This window comes from Pleurodeles waltl, chromosome 7 (genome assembly GCF_031143425.1).
Source record: "Pleurodeles waltl isolate 20211129_DDA chromosome 7, aPleWal1.hap1.20221129, whole genome shotgun sequence".
Taxonomy (NCBI): Eukaryota; Metazoa; Chordata; class Amphibia; order Caudata; family Salamandridae; genus Pleurodeles; species Pleurodeles waltl.
Window position 1 is genome coordinate 686,411,021 of NC_090446.1, and position 20,590 is coordinate 686,431,610.

Sequence of the window (20,590 nt, forward strand, 5' to 3'; positions counted from 1 at the left end):
TATACAGACTCTCCGACTGTCACCAAGTCTTTACTTTTATATTCAAATTGGCTTGCAGTTTCAATGTTTCACTCTTCCCACTAAATTTAGGGGTCTGGAAGAATGCAAAGTGTCGTTAAGTAAAAGCCTGGAGCTTTATGAAGGTGTCACACACAACAGGAGGGCTATGGGCATCTATCTGTGTTTATTGTGCAAGAGTTGACACAACATAAATACATATATTGTACTGTGTTTGCCTTTGGACCTGATGAGTTCATTTTCTGTTGCCGTTGTAGCCACATACCAATTTTACCAATTTTAATCCTCTTTTATTTTTATTTTTTATTTTATTTTTACAAATAGAAACTTGATTGCCTTTGGACCTGATGGGTTAATTTTCTGTTGCTTTTTCATCCACATATCAAATGTACCAATTTTAATCCTATTTTAATCTTAGTTTTATTTATGTTTTTTTTTTTTTTCAAATTGAATATTTTCCAGGCTTTAGAAACTGAAAAATTGCTAAATAATATTTGAACAGTTTTCGCTTCCCTGTCAATGATGAAAAACGAGTGCATTGGCTAAAATGTGAATTTTGGCTTGGAGCGATATTGCACAAGAAACATGGAGGCAATTTTATTCTAGTATTTAAACTGGCAGTTATGTCCAAAGGAACCCCTATTTCTGGTCCCTATTTTTACACTTAATGTAGATTGTCTCACAAGGGAGAAATTAAAACTTCTCCCGGAGCTGTATCTTTGAAAACCTTCGAATACTCCTATTTTGCTGTATATTTTTGTGAAACTGTGGAATGCATACCATAAAGTCCTACTGTTTACAGTAATTAATACATATTTTAGGGCAGTTTTAAAACTAACAAAGAGGAATACAGAGAAAAAGTGCAAGCAAAGAGAATAATCTGAAATAAAAAGAAGTCTAAAAGAGATTAAGTGGTGAATCGGCTGTCGAGGAGAACAATTTAGACTGTTTAATATGTTAACTTTTCTTTTAAAACTAAAGAAAGAAAATCAAATTTTTTGCTGTTTAAAGGGAAATAAATATTTTTCGGTGCTGGAAGGACGCCGGCATGAGATTAGACAGTGGTTTGGAAGTTAATTGGTCTCAGAATATTATCATCTAAAAACACTATCTACTCACATACCCTAATGTTGACACCCTAACATTTCCATATAAGAATGGCCGTGGCAGTCGCTTTCTGGAGCATCCACCTGGTGATGGAGCTCTCAGATTCTTGAATGACTTCTAATCTTTAGAACAAAAAAAAACTAAAACATACCTGAAAAGCGTATTTAACCTTTTCCTGAAATAAAACTGTTTGGGTAACTACCTATGAAATAGAACATTCCCAGTTGTTCTTCCTTTCTGCTGTTTTTGCTATTCTTTCCCTCTTTCATCCACCCTCTATCCCTTCTCTTGTCTACCTTTTCGATCATATCCACCTAAACTTTATCGCTTCCTTTCTTGTCTTTCATCATCATTCCCTTCCTCGCTCTTTGCTGACTATATTTGCTAGCTCCTCCGGTTACTTCTCTGTTTTCTTTAACTCTCCGGTGCTAGATACTACACCCCGGCGCACATTTTTATTCACACAACCCTTTTGTACCTCTTTCCTTCTTGGCCAGCATTCGTTTTCTGTTTGGTCCTTGACCATTATTTTTGAAGTTTATTAGTCATTATTGATGTCCTGCAGGGTCCTATGTAATATGAGGCTGCATTCAGTATGTGCACAATGCACTGACACCCAAGGTTTGACTGTGCTGTACAAAAATGCAGAAATTGATAAATAAATAAATACATACATACATAAATAAACAAGTGTTCTGAAAGATAGTAAATTGGGTTACTTTACTCTTCCACCACCAGGACAAACCGGCCTAGGTGAGACTGAGAGTCAGGTGTGAGTAAATAGCCATCACATTGGTCTGTATGCCATTACTCAAAGCAAGGAAACAACACCTTTATAGACGTTGATACATCAAAAGGTTACTGTATGGATTAAAAGAGACACCCAATCGGATACATGCCACAAAACAATCAGTGTGTGGAATAAAAAACATTTCCCATATCGCATTCATAGGATAAGATTGGTACACAGACGGCAGCCACACCAAACTCAAAATCCTTTTTTGGGTCATTTTGGCAGGTACATTTCGCTAGATTTTGAAGCCACTCATGCACAAGCATGGGATTGGGCCAATTTACTGGGAAAGCTTTGTGTTAAAGTATATATTTTATGGGTAAAATTCGTGGATTCTCCCTAAACAGGAGAGGCAGATGATAGCGCTTCCACCTAAAACATTAAATGAAAGGAATTGAGTGAAGAGCAGATGCTGGCAAGAGACTATGGCAAATTTGCAAGGAATCACAGAATCTTTAAATCTTGAGCCGACCCCAGAATAGGAGGATGTAGGTTATAATGTGCTCCTAGTCTGTGCCACCGCGAAAATTTGCCATGAGTTCTTCAAAGGCCTCCTTTAAAAGCATGGATGGCATTGGCAGTGCATTGTTTTATTCCTACGTGAAAGGCAAGACCTCCCAATACTACACAAATGGAGAAAATGATGCAGCCACAAGTCACTTGCTCGCAAAGCAGCTGTTATCAAAGAAAGTGAAATGATAGCAGGTAAATGAGACCAATTATGGAACAGCGATGTACAATGGGCTCATCTAACGTGGCTTTAAAGGCGTGGTCCTCCTCTTCTGCTGTGAGTAATGCATATGCACAACTACACTTTGGAGACGGCCCTTGTTTGTCCAATAATACATTCCTCAGACCAACCTGGCACCATTTATTGTCCGAATTCCTTTGTTGTCTGTTTATGTGCTTTCATTCTTGTTAATGCAATCAACCCATCCTCTGGGCAGGCATTACACAAAGGATTGCATTGTGCTTTCATCTCTTGAAAAATATTAAGCTACCCTGTGTCTAGGAAGGTTAAAGTGAATTATGTGAATTAAGCAAAACTATTGATGGGCTTATGTGACCTACCAATGAACTGTTACTTGTTATGCACTGTAGAATTATATTTTTGCAATGATATATTTTTCTTTCTCTTCTTCTATAGTTTGTATTTTTGTAATAAGTCCGATTGCCAGGGAAATTTCCTCTCTGGGAACCTCTCTGGTATCTTTATCTTCATGAAATCCTGGATGCATTTTTCAAGCTCTTCCTCAATGGATAGCTTTTCTTTAAGGGCTTTTTTTTTGCAGGCATTTGACTCACGTGACCCTGAGGTCAGAGTTCGCAGCAAGTCGCTCTTCCGTCGGATTTCCGATTGTTGAACCAGCTGAACGGGACCCTTTTTTGCTGGCCGGTCTAGAGTCTGTATGTTGGACTGGCGTGTGACTGGGCCACAGATGACTGTTTCTTGTGGAGAGCTGGCTTCCGACTGACTGTCGCAGCTGGACGTGGATAACTCATTGCAGGATGTACCACTCTCCCCTTCTTTATCCTCCTTGCCATTCTTACAGCAGCAGTCACAATGCGTTGAGGGCCATCTAGTTGAGCCACCTAAAAGAAAGAAAAGGCTCAATGAACTCAAGAAGTAGGGGCATAGCCAGTGTAACTTAGCATTTACCATACCATACATGTCTACACATCACAGTGATTTCAGATAAAAATTGGCCACATGAACTAAAACTTATTTTTTAACAAATATTGTTTGCAAATGTGCAAGTTCAAGTGTGCAAACCAGACTCCTGGGCACATATTTCCGACTCCACATCAAATAAAGAATATAGAGCTAAACTGTGATAAATATTAGAACTCTGGAATGTTTGTCCTTGTTCAATTCGTAACTTTTTACTCTCATTGGGAGGAAACTTCCCTTAGCCTTATAGCACTTCTGCTTTGGACTATACAGCTGTTTAAGGCTCATACTCTCAAAATGGGTCCTCAATTGTGGCTCACTCCTATAACTAGAGTTCAGGACCTTTACAACTCATATACCCATCAGCAGGTTGCTTTAAGGCTATACTAGAAAATCGGAATGTTATGGCTCCATTGAAGACAAGGGACAATAATCTTCTCCAAAGGGTCAGTGTTTGACTTTTTGCTTCTTCCTTTTCAATTTGGAACATTAGACCCTCAGTGGGTAAAATGGTCTAAAGCATTATAGCCTTTCTCCCTCACCCACAGGTCTGACCTTTAACTCGGGGTCAGTGCTTCTCTTAACCCATATAGCTATCAAAAAGGGACTGTAATGCGATATTACAACACTGAAATGTGGAGAGTACCATCTAAACAATGGACTGGGAGAGGGCAAAAATGGCTTGTACGAGACTTCTGCTTCTGCATTCTAGTTATTCTCTTTATGTACTACCCTGTTCAATTTAGAACACCATTCCCCAAGAGCGGAGTGTTCTGATAGCAGTACAACCCTTCAGTACAAGCAGATTTTAAATAATATTTCTCTCTGGTTACAGGTTCTTGATTGGGGATGTAACGCGAGCAGAAGGCACTTTAGTGTTATAGCTTTCAGTATTGAGATATTATGGGATGTTACTTTGTAGACTTTTATACAATGCATATTGTCACAAAAGTGAAAGCATATTAACCGATCCAGGCACTCCTGTTATATTGTCAACTTGATATGTACTAGGCACAGGTCAACGGAGAGACATTTAAGAGTTAATACTGACCCCGTGTACCTCTCTATTAAGTTTACAAGTGAAATGTTTGTTCTGACCAGAGACCAACCAGATCAATTAATGCATGTGATAATATGCTGTACGTGTGGGAATGAGGAAGCAGGATTCATATACTTTTCCCCGTCCTTAACACTGGGATTGACCAGATCTTACAAGGACTGTGATGGTACCTGCAGAGCAGGATCGGTGGTCTGAGGCTCTCTTTCAGTGAATTGTTCCTGTTACCAAGTGTTGAAAAAAATCAACTTAGGAATACTAACTAAAATTATATTGTCAAGTTAAGTATAAAAAGGTAAGTACAGATATAGGGGGTTATTCCAACTTTGGAGGAAGTGGTAATCCGTCCCAAAAGTGACGGTAAAGTGACGGATATACCACCAGCCGTATTATGAGTCCATTATATCCTATGGAACTCGTAATACGGCTGGTGGTAAATCCGTCACATTTGGGACGGATTACCACCGCCTCCAAAGTTGGAATAACCCCCTTAGTGTTTCCTACTCCTTAACTATGAACTGTGGTGATATATTTGTCAATTTCAAGTTCAGACATTTAATGATACTGTGCATCAAATGTTGAAAATTGCATGGATGTAGTAGAAATTTCTTTTTTTAAATGAACATAAAAACAACAGTAATCATTAGCACAACACAAATCTGCAAAATTAAAAAAGGTTAAGTTTTTGGGAAGTATGATTGATAGTTATGAATTCTAAAAACAAATGTTAGAAATGTGAATGTGTTAATGGTGAAAGGAAGGTAACACCAAATTTTTCAAATCTCTAAAACATTTTGGTTTGGAAATAATTTGGTTTTGTTATAAAAAAAAAAGTTATGAAAAGTACTTAAAATCCGTTGGTACAAAAATTATTGGCTTTGTAAAAATGACAAGGTTTATTAATAAAAGCTGTGAAAAATAACAGCAACATAACACCAACCATTCATAACTACTTTAAAAGTTAGGAAAAGTACAAGATTTCTTTACAAAGATAGGTTTATTTTGTGAAAGTTATAAAAGTTATTCAAAGGTTTGTATCAAGCATTTCCATCTTTTAAAATATAAAAAAGGCTGTGCTTGAATATCATTCAACATATTATTATACAACAATAAGAAAAGTATGATAACACAACAACTTTTTTATCATTTGATTTTGATTTCATTACTATTTTTGTATTAGAAATGTAGTTGTATGCCAGAAAACCAGCTCTGAAAAATGAATAACTCCCTGCCTGTAATGATCTAGTGAGCTAATAAAAATAATGGGCAGGAATGAGGCCTCGGTAGTTACCAGTGGATGATAATATTTCAAATATCCATTCATCATTGTTTTGTTTTCTGAGGGAGATGCCCTAAATTCAACAAGTAAGCCAGATCTGGGGCTCGTGGTCACTGTAATCTAATACTGAAGCTGACCCTCACTGATGAAAGCCAACAAGATTGAAACTGGTTTGGGGTTACTTTTATTATTGGTCAGATGAGACACGGTCTGGCAGTTTTTCTTCGACTTTTCTTATTGGAATAGGCTATGGCTGACCTTAATAAAGTTAGACCCTTTCTGCAGTGGTAAAGTGAACAGAAATAATATAATGGAATGCAAACTGAGAAGTTACCAATGGCTGACAATAATTAAAGCATTCTAATCATCACTTTTTTCTGTGTTTTAAAACAGGTTTGTAGGGCAAAGCCCAAAACTTTAAAATAATTAAAGACACTGGTGAGCAGTGAAGTGATCATAAAGCTGGGTTTACAAAGCCTTTTCATTTCAGAAGCGGTAATTGGCATGGCAGTGAAATCTTCGGCCTCAATAGACATTTAAGGTGTTTTCTTGATTACAATAAGAACAGAGAAATCATTGCTGTCACCTTACGATGGAAGACCAAATAGTGAAACTCCCATATTACTTCATACAGCTCATGAAATCTGGAGCTTACATTGCAACAATATGCAGTTCAAAGTATACAGAGTAATGGAGACACCAATGTTTTGAATTCTGAGTGGTGACTAGGTGAGCACTCGGCTCTCCTGCCTGAGAAATTATATTGAAAATCACAGATGTTTTAGATAAGATTTTTTTGTGAAACCTTTTCCTTAAAGTAGTCAATACATTGAAAATAACTTGCTCACAAGTTACTAATGGCTATGTTATTTACAGTTATGGAAATAGTGTTTAATCTTTCTAATAAATTCCAGCAATTTGAATGGAGATCTTTATTTAGCAGCATAAATACGTAAACAAACTCAAGCATTTTCACTTATTTTATTGGGGGAAAGTACTTTGTTATTAATCATTTTTACTGTATTATATACATAGTCATTGTTAGAAAACTTGAGCAAGTAAGCAGGATTTCCAGTGAATTAGTCTGGGTGGTAAAACCAGGCTCATGAATTCTATGTACAACTGATTTCTCTCTTTAGCTGCAGTAGATGTAGATGGGAATGTGGGGCTGGGGCGGCCTGCATGTTTGTGTGAGGAGCAGGATTAATAGGCATTACATACCCCCAAAAAGTTATTTTCTGGTCCCAGTAATTGCCAAAACCACTTAGGTTTGTGGTGAGTCCGAAAATATATTGGAGAACCAACAAAGCTTTGTTGCTGATATGATGACCAGGCTGTCACCAAGAATGCTACAGCTAATTACCACTGGAACCAAGCTATACTCAACTGAAGAGGGCAAAACCTGTCCTGGGTTGCTTGTGTTCTGTTCAGGGAGGACCTGGCTTGACAGTTCGGGCTAGACTGTGTCCATAAGGAACAGGGTCAAGACTGATTTGCATGTGGCTGGGTCCAAACTAAGGAGGCATAGTGGGATAAAAATGATGGATTGGGATGTCGCCCCAAGTGGTTGCATTGGCTGAGATTAATTCAAGCAGTCCATCCATCACCTTGCTGTTTTTGCATATGATACCATGGGTGTGCCAAGTATGCCCAAACATGGGACCTGGGCTCACTGTGCCACTGAAGCCAAGCTATACCCAGCTGAAAAACCCATAAGTAGGGTGAAACTGGTCCTGGGTTGCTTATGCTCAGTTCAGGGAGGACCTGGCTTCGCAGTTCAGGCTGGTCTGTTCCCATGAGGAACAGAGTCAAGGCTGATAGGAATATGGCTGGGTGATGGCATGATGCTATGATAAGGGAAAAATGATGAATTGGGATGCAGTCCTGAGCAATTGCCAGTGGCTGAGACTACTTCAAGCATTTCATCCATCACCTTGTTGTTTTTACAGCTATTTACAATGGCAGATGCTTCACTGAGAAGCAAAAGTGCATATCTAACTACGTATCAATGTCTATGTTTATCTTTCTGTCTGTAAATATATCCATCTATGTATACATTTCTTATTCTTTTCAACTATCAATTGATCGATTAATCAATCTTGTTATAAACCTGTCACTCTGCTATCCATCTGTCAGTCTGTAAATCTGTCTAGTAAGCAATCTATATTTTTGTCTGTGTTTGCCTGTTAGCATAAATGTATTTTGCGACATCCACTAGTTTAGCGCTATAACTATTTTATTGTTAGGAGATGGGTAACAATCCCAGTGCTCACAGGTTTCTGATATGTGTGGGTCTGTATTTGCAAATTTAATTGTTATCCCATTGCCCTTGAATTGAACATCCCTATCTTAATACTTGGAATGTTTACCATGATTGTAGGGCACTTTCGAAACCCTGTGTGGTAGAGTCTCCAAGATTCAGCTTTAAGCTGGAGGATGCAAGTAACTTCCTTTGCCCACCACCAGCACATCCAGGAGCATCGGGGGACAGCAGCACTCGTGGACTTCCTGTACTTTTACAGTACATGGCGATCAGCCACCGGCACTCAATCGCACCCAGAGGAAATGAACGACTTTCATGCATTACACACTGTTCTCAAACTGAAACTGTGCCCAAATCATCTATTTAGCTGTCAAGAGGAAGCATCTGTCTTCCCAGTGCAATGCAATTATCACCTCCAACTCGCACAGATTGTAAATTTATTTTAGTAACCATGAAATACAGTTTTGCAAACTCTTCAGGACTCCATATCAGCAACGAGCATATCCAGCTCTAATAACACTTAATGATTTATACTAACAACAGGTGTCTCCTTTCCAGGGTTGGTTTCTCCTTTAAGGCAGAGGAGTGTAACAATCGTATCAATAAACAAATCGATGCGTTGAAGTTTGGGCTGTCTGTCCCAGGCTGCCTGACCCACCTCACCTTGAAGCAGGAGATGGAAGCCAGGCAGTAAATCAACTTTCTACACTGTGATCCATGACGCAGGGATGACTGCTCTAAAGCCCTCATTTCCATTGTGGTCCATGGCATGAGAGGAGCCACTATAGGCGAGTGACGCATTTAGCCTTGCCTTTGGTAATGGTAAGTGTTATAATGCTAATCTTTAGGTATTTTTATTGCACTGAGACCCCTTGTCACACTAACCTCCCCCATTGTGACACTTCAGGTCCTGGCTGCAGATGGCTGGCTCCTTTAGAAATGGAGCTGCTGTATTTATTCCCTCACAAAATTGATTGAAAAGACGATTGGGGATTCTTCTTTCTTTGTGAAACTGTTCCAAATATCAGACTCAAGCGCAAAGGGAGAACTACATCCTTACAGTAAAAGCACTTATCTTTTATATGGCTTTAAAACTGGCCCCAACGTCATGCCTTTATGATTAATGCCAAAAACATGGATTGATGTGCAAACAATAATTGTTAAAAATCAATTTAGTTCCTTTCCTATTTCACGTCTTACTTAATGTTGCATTCACCAAGATAGTTAGCTGTTTCATCATGCTGTGTTTCTGTGCATTGTATTACTCTTGCATAGTGCACACTTTGACTCGTGCAACATGTTTATGAGGGACTTTGATTGCGAGCACTGGCGCTGAGGTTGAACGTAAAGTCAGTGTAAAGTCAGTGTGTCAGTGTATTGGCGTCTCTCCAGAACACACAGAACAATGGTCATGTATTCCAGTTACAATTGAATTTCAGTGCAAATGTGTGTGAAGGGGTGCACAGAGGTCAAAATATTTAGAAAGCCAAAGCAAAAGGAAATGAAGTGCTCAAATGTGAATGGGTGAAGTGTATGTTTGGGGTGGTAAAATGAGAGCGATACAAGGAAGTGCATTCAGGCAAGAGTGAAAAGATAGTGCTGAAGAGGAGAGAGGAGGCTGACGATGTGCAGATGGATGAAATGTGAAGAGGAAAAGAACAACCATATCTAACATGAAGCACACGTAGCTGAAGGCCCTACTCCTTCCACAGGCCTCAATATTATTTAATTTATAGTCTCACAATTTCAGAATTGAAACATTTCCACTGTTATATATTTATAACTTATCATAATTGTTACTCATTTATCTCAAAGAGCTACCAACCACTGACAAAGCCAACAGTACGATCAGGTCATAGTTGTATGTAGTTATTGTATTATATTTCTGGATGCAGTAACATCTGCTGAAGCAAATGTCTTAATTAGAAATTATTAATGCGTGTTTACGTATTTTGAATAATGACTTATGTAGAAAATGAATAACGTGGACAAAAATAATGCGCACGTTTGAAATTGTGACCTCGAAGAATGGCCACCAGTGTTCATGAAATGTATTAAATAAATGACTAAAAGTTATGAAATATTGATAATATATTAGATTAATGTAGTAGTATGTCATATTAAGAGTTACAAATTATGTTTTGTTTATTAATTGTAGGCCTTAACTTAGCGAGTGTCTTGGCCTAGTTTTGCCAGGCCTCATGCAGGAGCTGTATTTCTTAGCATTTAATGAAAAATGCTGACAGAATGAACTAACTGTGAAATGCTCATTGTTTAATAAAATGCTTAACTGAAGCTTTCTATGGGAACCGATGGACAGGAGATAAGGTCTCTAGTAATGTATCAAAACATGTGTAATGTGTGCTAAACGTACTTTCCCAGGACGCAAACAATGGAGACACTGACTGCAGAAGAAGATGCAACAATTTTGACACCTGACGAGCCAGATGATGAGAACATCGTAAAGCGGACCAATCAACAACGTGTGAAGTGTGAAATACTAGAATTCATAGATTTGGTACAAGAAATTTACTGGACAGAGTAATAATGTATGATTAATTGTCCAATTGGGAATTAGGGGATAGTTTGGGTGACTTTGATATAACAACGTGACAGAGGGAAAAGACTTCAGACCTTATTCAGATTTACTGCTATATTGAGAAGGAGAGATTCGAGATTCTGTCATTGGACTCATACTCTCTGACTGAGAGCCGGATGTTTTGCTGACCGATTGATGACCTCAGGATGAAGACTGATTCTGCTTGCTGACCCATACCGTGGATAGGTAGATATGACAATGTGATTGAATTACATTTTGTGCCTTTTCTTTCTAGGTACCAAGTGCTCTGTCTTAATAGTTATCTTAGCTAGATGTTTTCTAAATTTGTATTCTAAATTGTTTTTGCATGAAGCCCGACATGCTGATGCTAATCTGGGTTAGTTGAGGCTATTCACATGACGACTCACAATTTGTAGGGACAAATGGTTGACAAACTATTTTGCCGAATTCTATGAATCTTGCAGTTCTATTGAAGTTGGTTTTACTAATGATTTGTGCTGATGCTTTAGACTGTATTGTGATTCAAGCTTTGAATAGATCATGGTTCTTGCATCTATTTGGTTAACAATTATTATTAGTTGCATTTGATTTGACATGGAGATTAATCTACATGACTTTCGCATTGTTAACATAAGGGGGAAAAAGTGACTAACCTTATACTAAAAGGTGTGGTTATTTCATGCCTGAAAGGTCATGGTGCTTGACAATTATTGACTCCATTGATTATTGATTTGACTAATGATTATTGATTATTGTGTATTGATTATTATTTTATACTGCAGCTATGGTAAGAACACCTTAAACGAGTCAAAAGGTTCATCGACCTATATGCGTCCCATTGTATTTTTACTTATTAAGGATCGACGTGCTAACACATCTCAGAGAAACCAAAATACAGGTGAGGTGGCACACTATGGGAATCACATAAATTTATTTTGTATGTTCCCTTTTAGAGAGCCCCCTCTCTTTCCATCCCACTCAAAGACCTGTCTGCACCTATTTCTCCATGACTGATTGCAACCAGCAGCTGTGGATGCTTCCTGATGCCTGGTTAGAGCATTTTCTACCAATGTTGATGCTGCATGCAGTGCAAGACTGCACAAACTTTAAAGGGTCTGAAGTAAAGGGGAAACATATTAATGCAGTAAGATATGGAGCAGTTTTTAATGTGTCTAATTATTCGAGACTATACATTCCTGCTACTTTATAAACCTTGCTTTCTCACTATATTTCCTTTCAAATACACCATTTGTCAATCATTTTTAATTTTTTTCCTGGGAGGAGGACCCACTCTGGACTCCATATTTGTCCATTGAACTTGCTTGCTTCACTAGCTACATAAAAGTCATACCCAGGCTTTTACGCCCACCCACTTTCAAATATCACCAGCCTCCACTGCTTCTTTCTCATCACCAACTGTTAGAGGGAAAGCACCACAATGCATGCCTACATTTGCCAACACATAGGCCCTCATTCTGACCTCGGCGGTCTTTTCGCAAGACCGCCGAGTTACCGCCGCGGTGAAGACCGCCGACCGCGGCGGAATGCCGCTGTGCGCATTCCGACCGCTGGGAGCGTTCCGCCGGGAAACCGCCGGCAGCCAGACTGGCGGTCGGCGGGAAAGTGGAGACTGGTCAACCTCCACCACCACGCCAGCAGAACACCGCCCCCAGAATTACGACCCACATTTCTGTGTGGCGGTCTTCTGTTGGCGGTGTGCTGTCGGCGGTCACGTCCCTATGGCTCCCGTCGCCTCCCGGAGGACCAACGCACAAGGTAAGTTGATCGTCCGTGAGGGGAGGGGGTGGAGGGGTGTTGTGTGATGTGTGCGTGCATGGGGGTGTGCAGATGTGCATGTTGGGGTGCGTGCATGTCGGGGTGCGTGTATGTGCATTTCGGGGTGGGGGTGGGGAGGGGGTTCGTACCACCTCTGGGGGGTGGCAGGGGGGTGGAGGGGGTGGGGGGAGGACTCGGGGGGCAGTGGGGGGTGGGGTGGGACCCCTATCAGTGCCAGGGAAGGAATTCCCGGGCCCCGATAGTGCCTACCGCCATGGTTCGCATGGCGGTTCCCGACCGCCAGAAACCGCGGCGGTAAGCAGGGTCATGATACGGGTGGCGGTCTTGGGGCGACCGCCGGGCCGGAGTGCGCAAACTCCAGCCCGTCGGTCATGACCGCCGTGGCGGTCGGAGTGGGGAAGTGGCGGTCGATAGTGGCGGTGACCGCCGCGGTCAGAATGCCATTTTTTGGACCGCCGGTCTGTTCGCGGTCCAACCGCCGCCTCTCCGCCGACCGCCAAGGTCAGAATGAGGGCCATAGTGTTCCAGTCTATTCCTCCTAAAACATAATATCCGTGCCACCTAATACCTCACCTTCCTATTTGCAAGAGAATATTTTGCTTTTTACTTTTGCAATCTTGTTGCCTCATTCGGCTTACTGGAGCTTTGCTGACTTTGTAGAACTCCTTAGTTAGAGCTACAGTGTATAGACGTTTCTTCTGCATCTATTGCACCAATGTTGCAGTCCAAAGACACTTTGATGATATCTTAAGTACTACAAAATATTAACCTCTTTGACCTAAGATGGCACTGTGCACTCAGGAACGTCAATTCAGGACAGTAATTACATCATACACCTTTTAACCTTCACTTTCACTCACACACAAATGCTTACACACGCACATTCACACATGCACACAGAAACTCTCTCACATAAACAGACTTACCCACAAGCATGCACACAATATACATTTAAAAGTGTTTGTACTTACCTCAGCTGCCAGTGAGGGTCATATTGCAGCTAACTCAATGTCAATCTGTATTACACAAATAGCAAATAATACCTTATCCACTATCAGTGTAATGAAACATTGGAAGAAAATTACATCCCTAATAACAGCCCCCTCTGTTTCCCTGACACTGTGTTTGCCACCTCTGAGGCCAGGGGTTGCAAAAGCAATGATGGATCGCACGGGACAAGGCATGGGTCTCAGCTGCGACCCCCAGTGACCTTTACATTATGTCCTGCGTGTATTCATGCATAGAGGGCCGGAGCAAGTGAGAGTTTCAGTCAACATAATAAAATGAGAAATACAAGCTTTGACTCCTAAACAATCAAACACAACCAAACAAACATATACACCTGACCTGGGGAATCGCACAATGATACAAAAAATGCACGCAGATTAAGAAAGCACTGCAGCACTATTCTAGTGATCAAAAGCTGCTATGCAAATGCTGATGACATCACTTAATGCTAAGAGAATGTACTCAAGAATGTGCATGACCACGAGTGTTGCCTTTTCAGCTCTCTCAGATATATATTGTGTACATACTTAAAACAGACAATACCATTTTATGAACTTGTCTTCTAAATAAAAAGAATATGCATCGAAAGAATTTCATAAATTTATTGGTAAGTTAATCAAAAAATAAGCTGGGGAAAAAAGGAAGAGTAGAATACAGCATTGATTTACACATACCATTAGATAGTGCATTAGCAATGGCAGCTTATTGCTCATGATTGCATTAGTCAAACGTGGCCGCCTGAATTACCCAGCAATGTAGTCATCCTAACCTCCGTGGATTTCCAATTGAATCAGCTAGAGGCAAAAAAGTGATGTGATGGGGATCGAAGATAGGAGAATGGAAGTATAAGACAAAACAGCTTGCAAGCAGTTACTCAAGATTTTTAATGGTGACGATTTGTGTTGACCCAAACACCACCCGTTCCGCTTAAGCAACATATAGCTTCATATTGTTCAGCGCTCTTATTTTCCAATGAACTAACACTGTCCCACCTCACATTTTAGAATGATATCCTATCGGGCTGACACAAAGTCTTGCATTGTCCCTCTCAACATAAATGGCAAGCTCTCCTGTACTTGCAAAGGAATTAATATATATGTACACCAAAGTGCAATGGTTTCCTTAAGAAGTTTTCAGTAATATGTACTAACGGCATCTCATTATTTAGGCAGAGTAGAATTGCTAATGGGTTTTGCAAACCTGATGAACAAATCTACATTCAAGTTACAATAGGACAACTTAGCGCTTCTTCTTTCCATGATCAAGAAAATTGGTATGATTGAATTATTTGGTGAAAAATGTTGGTGCCTGAATGCGGTAGTAATATTACAAATACATTCCCCGAGAATGTGCTCACATTTGTTGACTAGGTAAACTTAGCAGTGTAATCCCAAGAGAATATTTGTGATGTGTTTTACAGCAGCAGAATTATATCATCATTATACAGTTAAGGAACACAGAAAGTGCAGAGTTACAAATGCAACAGACAAGTCGTTACTTATCAAAATATTTAGCAAATTGTATAGGATCATGACATACCAAGTTGCAGAAAAAGTGAAATTGAGAAAAAGGTTTTCAAGGTCAGAAACGGAGAAAAATAAAGCTCTTCTATATCAGAAGCTTTGCAAGTGGTGTGATTGATTTTCTTTTTGAAGTGGTAGCAGTCATTCGCAAGGATTCTTCAAAGAGCCTAGGGTTTGGTACAGTAAGTTACTTCAGAAGAATGGTATAGTGCTCAATGTAATTGCGAAGATGTTTGGAGCTCCCCACGTTTTTTGTCAATTAAATTATTTTGTTAAAACACCTCTGACGGAAATCATCTAACAGTTTACGCCAGGTGTACATACGACACTGTGTCATCCATATTTCACAAAAGACTTCTTATTTTTACCTATTGTTTACAGTGTGTATACCAATTGGGTGTATGGGTGTAGTATAACATTTGAAATATGTAGAAATGGTGATGACTAAAGTGTGTGGCGTGACCAGAAGTGAAGTAATACTTTATTTCATAGTTAATTAAAACCATTACAACCGTTAAAAATTAGTTAAAAACAGGTTTAGTTAAATTATTGAAAAGTTTATTAAAAAAACTATCTGCAATCAGAATTAGTTAAAATGTTAAGGTTTTTGCTAAAGTTTCATGCTAACGGACCAAGGTCTGGGATGTGCAGTCAAGGCATTACAGAACAGTTATAGAATCGCAACTGGAGGACCTGTTCATAGGTGTCGGGGAGATATGATAGCAGCTCAAAGTATATATCTCCTGCCATCAATCGACTGGCACTACTCTGGTTGTACACTTTGTTATTAATTGTTGACCCTGCATTCGATCAATTGCCGCAGGACAAATCCACTGCCTGGCTATACTAACAAAATTGTCACACCTTGCCAAGGCCCATGGAGCAATGCTCTTAAAACAGATAGAAGATGCATCCTGGCAAGTTTGCACTCCAAGAGCTAGGAAGACAGGTCTAATTAGTGCCTTCCTGTCCTGATCTAAGGCGAGGTAGCAGCATAACAGGTGCATCCAAGATTGCTGCTGGTAGGAACCTAACCTGCACTCTTTTTTGTTGCCGCTGCCGGCCAATGTGGGGTTAAAATCTTTAATTGACAATTGTAACAGTCTCATATACAGTATTTGTCGGCAAATTCCTGTGTTTTTGGCTTCCACTAAGTATGGTTGAGGTTTCCCTACAAGATAATCATTATTCAGTGGCTGGACCAGTGACGACTTGTTTATGGACGAAAAATCTTGCTCCCTTGAGTTCTGTTTTAGTTGCCAGTTGATAGCTCTCCTCCAAATGCTACATGGGACATCCCCAGTTTGAAGGGCAGCTTTTTCAATCTTAGGAGTCTTCATTACATCGCTCTTTAGGGCATGCCAAGAATTGCCTGTAGTTTCAAAGATGTATTTAAGCTGCCCTTTTTAGTGATTTTCACTGTGCCCTCGTTGACGAGATGTAATATTTGGACATGGGCAATCTAATGTCTGAGTCACTAACCCCAGATCCAGGGGGTATGTTGAGGGTATGTTGAGGTTAATGGAAATTCTTCCGATAGGCCCTGCAGTGGATTTGTTCCAAGGTTGAATCTAGAGTGCCTGGGTAAGCATGGTGACCGTACTTTAAAGAGTCACCTACATTACTCTTAAAATCAGTGTAGCAGAGTCACTACTCAGCTTCTAATACAGTTGACTAGTCCCATACGTGATGGCAGCACCCTTTTTCTTTAAAGCATTTACCTGAGTCACTTGTGCACTGTTTTTGGTGAATCATACCCCCAAATAATTGTACTTCCTGCGGGTACTGATTGTTTTGCTACCCAAGTGCCAGGAGGCAATCTTTTTGTTCCCATATCTTCTGAATATTAAGACTTTAGTTTGCTCCTGATTTACCTGAAGATGGTTAGACGGGTTAAACGTGTTCAGGACATTCAGTGCACGCTGCAAACTAGTTTTCATGCGGTCCATTATTACTATATTACTTGCAAATTGAATTTTGTAGCTTGATGTTTTCTAGTTTGGGCAGAACCAGGCTGCGGGACTCCAAGATTTTACCAATGTCAGCTGCGTACAGGTTGAAAAGCAAAGGGGTCAAGACACAGACTTGCTTAAGGCCATGATCTGTTCTGATTTTCTGAGTAACTGCACAAGGGCACATTTGCGCTTAGAATCATGTCCCAGCATACAGTGACATTACAGCCCTTTACAGTGGAGGGGGTATGCCCCATAGATCAAATGTTCTCCAAAGGGTTGGCCTGTCTACCCAATCAAATGCTGCACTATAATCAATGAAGAAATAAAAAAAAGTGGAAAGAAGTTGTTCTGAGAAGCTTGATACCTTAGGAAAGATAGTGTAAGGATATTCACGGTAGATGCTCCAGCTCTGAAGCCTGATTGGAAAAACAGTAAGATTTCTTGCTCTTGTACCCACAGTTGTAACTGCTCCAACAGAACACGGGTGTGGTCTTTTGCCTCCACATCAAGGAGTGCAATTAGATGATAATTTGCAGCCCTGGTCCAGTCTCCCTTTTATATACAGTACAGAGAATTGATCATCTCTGGGTATCTGGTACAGTCTCAGTTTAGAAAGCGCAGTTGGAAAGAGGGGAGAGCCACCTTGCCCAGTTTTCAGGGGCACATTTAAATAGGCTTGCTTGGGCCCCATCCTTTCTTATGCAACTGATGATCCTTTCTACCTGCTTGCTGGTCATTTGATTTGCCATGATACACTGGGCGGCTTCTGAATGAGATAATGGGTCTGTGGTGGTGTGGCCCTGCTTCCTGGGCATCAGCTCCCCGGTGGATATGGTCTTAAAGGAAATATAATTGTGGTCCTTTCCCTCTGTCCTGGTTGTTGGCTCCCTACGGTCTATAGCCCCAGTAAAGTTTTGCTTAGGTGCTATTACATCAGAGTTGCTGAGTACCTGTGGAGCTGCATGGCTGGCGGTTCATGTTTGTTTCCTTGCTGCACTTTAATTTGTTGACATACACCCAGAAGCACGCTTGAATTTGATTTCTTAGCAGATGGAATATTTTTACACATTTGTTTTGATTTCTTGCCTCCTTTTAATCCCAGACTGTTTTTTGTGGATTGAGCACATTCTTCTGACAGTCCCCACTGTGGTTGCTAATGGATTTTGTTTAAAAGCTAGCTGAGCTCTGCGGAGGCCTCGTCTTGAGGTGATGATATCTTTGTTAAACTGAGTTCCCATTGTTCTGCTTCCACCACGTTGCAGTGTAATATACCTGGATCCTTCCCAGTTCAAGATCGATCTAAGGTCTTCCACACAGGTGTCCCACCAGGAATATCAAGTCCTGATGTCTTGCTTGTGGTGCCATTTCTTGTCTGCTTATCTAAGCAATAGTTGTTGAGGTGAACTCTGCACTACATTTTATTCTTCTTAATAGCTTTACTTTTCCTCTCCTGTCGACCTCTCCACTTGTATACATTCCACACTGAGTTGAACTAGGAGGTTCAGGACACACTATAGAGGATTGTGGTCACTTTCTGGCCTTTCTTCAATGTCACAATTTGCTCTCTGCAGGGCTAGACATTCGGAGAGGAAGACACAGTCAATTGTTGATTGATCTATCAAGTCGGGGAAAACAGCTCCTCTTTCTCTTTTGCTGCTGCCTCTCATTGAGCAGATATCAATTTGTAGGTTGATAGAAATGTCTGAATAGTGTGCCCAACTTTTTCCCAGTTGGCACTATCGAGTGGTAGCAATTATCCAATATTAAGTTAGTAGCTTTCCGGGTATGTTTCAGGCCTTTCATAGGGATGGCTCAGGCAACAGTGCTAGTAAAGTTCAACGGTCGTAGCCACTAGATTACACAAGGGCTTTATGAAAATTGATAGCCCACCTGACGGCCGTCTAAACAGGCTTGTTCACGAAGCAGATTTAAAGATCTCGTAGAAACCTGGCAAGTGCCCAAGTCTCCTAAAGCCTAAAGAGAATATCACACGTTTCCAAATAAATCATTGCTTCTTTGCTCAGTGTGATGCTTCTGAGGCGAGTCACTTTGCAAGAGGCTGTAGTTAGCTAAGGCTTGGGGCCAAGGCTGGGTGTCTGTGGCACCGCATGATGTTAGGAATGGTAATTCTGTCTTTTAGGCTTAGCTAATGACTGCAGCTCTTCTTGTGTTAATCTCTACGGGCGCCAGAGCTTACTTCCCTCTGATAATTACATTGAATTGTAAGACAATGTGAGTCCTCACGTACCAAGGCCCAGCCACTGTTTTCTCCAGTAGCACCCTTAAGTACACTTGTTGGTCTGTGGTCTAAGAGTGGGTTTAGAAGAACAAACAGGTATTTTACTGGCGAAGGGATATAAAGGTCAATGCCCCACTCCTCAAATATGGCCCTTTCTGCCCATAACTCATCCTGTTGTGCCTCTCTCTTTCATACTGTTATGGTCACTTCTCAGGTTGAATGTAACTGATGCAAGCCGAATTTAACCCAGCCCAAGTCCTCAGAGAGTATGCTCTTCTTTGCAAGGATGTTACTGAACAGCCTCAGCAACTTTCCTTTGTTTAGAGTGTCTATGGGGCTTTTTGGACTATATATTGTGGAATAAAGAGCAGTTCTGAGTGTTTACTGCCACTCTCCTCACTCTCAGGCTGGATGGTGGGCCGCTGCTCATCTAGCTGGGCGATGGAAAATATTTTGCTAAAGGACCCCAAATGAACTAGAGAACTGTTTGCAGCAAGGCTCTTTGTGAACACCTCTCTGTTGCTGGCAGAACAAGGCATCCCGGCCAGAGGATTCCAGCTGCCACCTTTTGTTTTCTGATCTTGCTTGGGATCTCTCACTTCCGACCTCTAGGATATCAGCTGCACTGCTGTGTATTGGTAAGCACCTGGATGAACCCCATGGATTGTAAGCTGGCATTTCCAAAGTCTACCATTCAACTTGAGTACCTCGGTCCCTTCTTTCTCTTTTCATGCCTACGGGTCTGCCAGGCCTATCATTTCTCCTCCCTGTGTTGCGTGGGGGGGGATCCACTTACTGCACCCTCCAAGGGATCCAGGTTCCGAGTAGTATTTGGAACCATCTGGCCACCACACACCAGAATACTCCTGTTAGGGATTTCTCTTCCTTTCAGTGAGTACTTCGGAAGTTGCAACGTTAGGCATGTTACTAGACATCAGGGACCGGGGTTTTGCCTGTGCTGATGGGGCACAGATTGCTAAAAGTTTGCCAAGGTTCCGATCTTCTTGCACTTTAATGGTTTTGGGTAGATTGAGTAACAGTGCAGCTCTTTTTAGCAGATGCTGTTTCTTTGTTTGGGTTTTTTAGTCTCTTATTTGCCTTTCTTCACAGACTAGATGATGACAGAGGCTCAAGAACTATTACATTGCCTGTGGCTTCATGTAGTCGGCTCAGCTTAACCATGTTTTATGACACCCTAAGCCTCTTCCAGGCAAATTGTTTTCATAGAATCTTTACTGGTATTATTACTGGATAGTGAGCATACAAATAATATCAATAGTATCAACAGATTATCAGAAATTCCTAACTTGTTTCACAGT

General features: G+C 40.7%; 1 protein-coding gene across 1 annotated transcript in view; it reads right to left on the bottom strand.

Moving 5' to 3' along the window:
- Positions 1 to 461: 461 nt before the first annotated feature.
- KCTD16 (potassium channel tetramerization domain containing 16) overlaps positions 462 to 20,590 on the bottom strand; it is a 547,872-nt gene continuing 527,743 nt past the window's right edge. The window contains exon 3 of the mRNA XM_069244691.1: positions 462 to 3,511. Coding sequence (XP_069100792.1) covers positions 3,060 to 3,511 — 452 coding nt within the window. The 3' untranslated portion in view covers positions 462 to 3,059. The remainder of the gene's footprint in view (positions 3,512 to 20,590) is intronic.